The sequence below is a fragment of the Ceratina calcarata genome, unplaced genomic scaffold, assembly GCF_001652005.2.
Source record: "Ceratina calcarata isolate Rehan_Ccalc_2016 unplaced genomic scaffold, ASM165200v1 scaffold3916, whole genome shotgun sequence".
NCBI classification, from domain to species: Eukaryota; Metazoa; Arthropoda; class Insecta; order Hymenoptera; family Apidae; genus Ceratina; species Ceratina calcarata.
The window spans coordinates 1-3990 of NW_017162498.1; the positions used below are offsets into that span (position 1 = coordinate 1).

At 51.0% G+C, this 3990-nt stretch overlaps 1 protein-coding gene across 1 annotated transcript; it reads right to left on the bottom strand.

Annotated features, from left to right (window-relative positions):
• Positions 1-65: 65 nt before the first annotated feature.
• On the bottom strand, positions 66-2437 carry LOC113464518 (uncharacterized). Its single transcript, XM_026814688.1, has 2 exons — positions 209-2437; positions 66-106 (listed from the first exon to the last, which is right to left on the bottom strand). Exon 1 carries the CDS (start codon positions 1755-1757, stop codon positions 1011-1013), a length of 747 nt encoding a protein of 248 aa, XP_026670489.1. The 5' UTR covers positions 1758-2437; the 3' UTR covers positions 66-106; positions 209-1010.
• Positions 2438-3990: the final 1553 nt, after the last annotated feature.

Here is a 3990-nt window from a genome sequence, read left to right on the forward strand (position 1 = left end):
ACTATCACTCTAGATATAATGACAGGGTACATGTTCTGGAATAACGTCCATCATGTTGTAGAGTCAATAGGAATCGGATGCCATACACTATATGGTGAGGGTAACGCTGAAGGAAGTAAAATAAATTCAATGCTACGTGATCAATCATATAGTCTACGAGGACCTAGGAATGAGTTGTTCAGGAGGTTAATGCCATGGTACCCAGTACTTGTGGGTGGTGGTGATCATCTCGCAAAGGTGCAGGTATAAAACCTTTCCTCGCGCGGTCGTTTATATAGTTGCCAGATGTTGGCGGGTGGCCGAATCTACCTGTCACTTTCGTCACATCGGAACCGAAACCTACTTGCGACTCCGAATGGCTATTTTCATTGCACGTGTTCCTGCAATAACAATTTCGAACGGTACACAAGTGGTACATGTTCAAGAGCATAATAAAAATTTTCTTTTTTCAGGAAACTTGTTCCTCGGGAATATGAACTAAAAATATTCCTGCCCTCCCTCGTCGTTCATTATGGAATTGCATTGGCATTTTATCGTCATTACAATAGGGCGACCGATAGAAGCATTTTGAAAAATGAAGAATGATGATTGACGAAGGAAGTAGACTGATTTGAATACTTGAAAGCCCTCCCTCGCTCGTCATTCGCTATGTCATGCATTTCATCGCTCTGTTTTGTTTACTTTCATGGACCACTTGCAGCGAAGCCACCCCACCCACGCCTGCTCCTTCAAAAAAATGCGAGCGTTTGCCGTTCCCTATTTTTCGGTCCAGCAGGAGATTCGCCGAAAGTCATGCCTAGCTTCGCTACAAGTGGTCAATGAACGTAAAGAAAGCAGGGCGATAAAATGCTTGAGATAACGAATGACGTTGCGAAGGTGGGCTTTCAAGTATACATCAGCCTACTTCCTTCGCCAATCGTCATTCTTCATTTTTTTAAATGTTTCTATCGTTCGCTCCAGCGATGCTGCGAAAAATCTCTGGTGGGAGTGAGAGAAACGTATCCTCTCTTTCATACCGTATATCTCTGTCTGCGTCTCGCTCGGCCGTGCCGGACGAACCTCTCCTTCATTCCGTCCGGCGTTTCGAGCCTGCGCAGATGACCTATTCGCTCTGCGGGCCACTGGGCCCCTTTAAAACACCCGACTTTTACACGCTTTTTCCTATACCTTCTCAACTTAACGTTTCGGCCCCGGGCGTTGTCCCTTCGTCGACCCTCAGTTTGACGCCGCTTGGCATTTTTATATGCTTTGCTGCTTTCACCAACCAGTCTGCCGTGAATGTTGTCTTGCATGTCACTGTTATGCCCCCGTTTCCTTTGTGGAATTCCTCGAATCTTAGGTGTGGGATCTGAGCCCCTTTCGCTGTCCTTGCTTCCATGTATCGTCCTGCTCATGTTGCCAGTGCGTCCCTGAAGTCCTCGCATTCTGCGGGCGTCAGCCTGGTCTCCGGGTAGTCCTCTGGTACGATTGTTCTTCGATAGTTCGGGACTCTTCTTGTTCTCTGGTGTTGTTAGCTCATGGTTGCCGGTCTTCACGCTTGTCTCGGGGGGTCTACTGTTTCCTTCCTGCAGCTCGTTTCCCGTATTTATAGCCGTTCTCGGGGCCCGGTCCCCCCCTGTCTCTTTCTTCATTGCTCGTGCTGTGTTCCGGGGCGTGGTTGTTCCGTCTTGCTTGTTCTTGGGTCGTTTCCTGGTTCGTTCTCGTTTTTGTGCGCTTCTCTCCCTATGCGAGTCGCGTCCGTTTTTGTATCGCGCCATTATGGCTTCTAGTCTTGTTCTTTTCTCTGATTGTTGTTCTGTTCGTTCTACGGCCGTTGGTTTCTGTCGTCTAGGTTTCCGTAGTTCAGGCGTCTCCTTGTGCTTGGTGCCTGTGTGTCTGTTTTCGTTGTGTGTCGCGTTGTTGTCGTGTTTCGGGTGTTTGACGTTGTTTCTCGGTTCCTCTTTTCGGGGGGTGGTGGCCTTGCTTTCTCTTCCTTCCCCGTGGGCTTTTGGTCTGTTTTGTCGGGCGTTCACCTTTGTCGGGCGTTCTAGTTTTGGGTGTTCTCCCGGTTTTCGGGTCGTTTTCTCGCGTTTGTCCGGTGGTCTGTTTGCCTTCCTTTGCCGTGGCTGTGCCCGTTCCTGGTTGGTCGGTTTCGTTTTTTCTGTCCTTCGTTTCGCGAGTCCGGCGGTCGGTCAGTTTGTGTTTGTGTGGGTGTGTTCGGATTGGCGTGCGGGCCGGTGTGTGTGCGGTAAAGGGTCGAGCTTGCGGTGGTTATCTCCGTTTTAGTTCGGGTATGTCGCGTCTGCTGTTTTGATCGTACGTGTCTTTTGCGCCTCGTTTGTTGTCGGCGTTTTCTGTTTCTCTTATTCCGTTTTCTTGTTTCCAGGCTTTTTGGTGCGCCTTATCTGTCGTTGCTGTTTTACCTTTGAAATGGAGCTGGACTTCAATAATCTGTTCCTTATGGTGTGTTCTTCTCTTTTTTGATCGTGTTCCGCGGGAGNGTCCTTGCTTCCATGTATCGTCCTGCTCATGTTGCCAGTGCGTCCCTGAAGTCCTCGCATTCTGCGGGCGTCAGCCTGGTCTCCGGGTAGTCCTCTGGTACGATTGTTCTTCGATAGTTCGGGACTCTTCTTGTTCTCTGGTGTTGTTAGCTCATGGTTGCCGGTCTTCACGCTTGTCTCGGGGGGTCTACTGTTTCCTTCCTGCAGCTCGTTTCCCGTATTTATAGCCGTTCTCGGGGCCCGGTCCCCCCCTGTCTCTTTCTTCATTGCTCGTGCTGTGTTCCGGGGCGTGGTTGTTCCGTCTTGCTTGTTCTTGGGTCGTTTCCTGGTTCGTTCTCGTTTTTGTGCGCTTCTCTCCCTATGCGAGTCGCGTCCGTTTTTGTATCGCGCCATTATGGCTTCTAGTCTTGTTCTTTTCTCTGATTGTTGTTCTGTTCGTTCTACGGCCGTTGGTTTCTGTCGTCTAGGTTTCCGTAGTTCAGGCGTCTCCTTGTGCTTGGTGCCTGTGTGTCTGTTTTCGTTGTGTGTCGCGTTGTTGTCGTGTTTCGGGTGTTTGACGTTGTTTCTCGGTTCCTCTTTTCGGGGGGTGGTGGCCTTGCTTTCTCTTCCTTCCCCGTGGGCTTTTGGTCTGTTTTGTCGGGCGTTCACCTTTGTCGGGCGTTCTAGTTTTGGGTGTTCTCCCGGTTTTCGGGTCGTTTTCTCGCGTTTGTCCGGTGGTCTGTTTGCCTTCCTTTGCCGTGGCTGTGCCCGTTCCTGGTTGGTCGGTTTCGTTTTTTCTGTCCTTCGTTTCGCGAGTCCGGCGGTCGGTCAGTTTGTGTTTGTGTGGGTGTGTTCGGATTGGCGTGCGGGCCGGTGTGTGTGCGGTAAAGGGTCGAGCTTGCGGTGGTTATCTCCGTTTTAGTTCGGGTATGTCGCGTCTGCTGTTTTGATCGTACGTGTCTTTTGCGCCTCGTTTGTTGTCGGCGTTTTCTGTTTCTCTTATTCCGTTTTCTTGTTTCCAGGCTTTTTGGTGCGCCTTATCTGTCGTTGCTGTTTTACCTTTGAAATGGAGCTGGACTTCAATAATCTGTTCCTTATGGTGTGTTCTTCTCTTTTTTGATCGTGTTCCGCGGGAGCCCGGGGGGGGGGGGAGGTCTGGTCTTCCTCGCGTGCCCTATTTGTGTTTTCCTGTTCCCGTTCAGATTTCTAATTGCTTGTGCTTTTTTTTTTTTTAGGGGGCCGTGGATTCGGGTGGTGTTCAGACCCTCGGGCCCACGTTCGAAGTGCGGGCTGTGATAGTGCCGGTGGGCTATCCGGCCCGCCAGCTGGATTGGGAGGACTGCGGAGTGCTGCGGTCGAGAATCAGGCATTACAACGCCCGCCGTATCAAGATGATCCCTGAGTACGAGCGCGTCAGAAACCGTATCCGGCGGACGGAGGACCGCCCGTTGCGTTTCTCGCATCGTCGTGGGGGCTTGATTATGGACGGGGCCAGTCCCATGCTCCTCGCGGGGCTGCGAGGTGTCGTTAT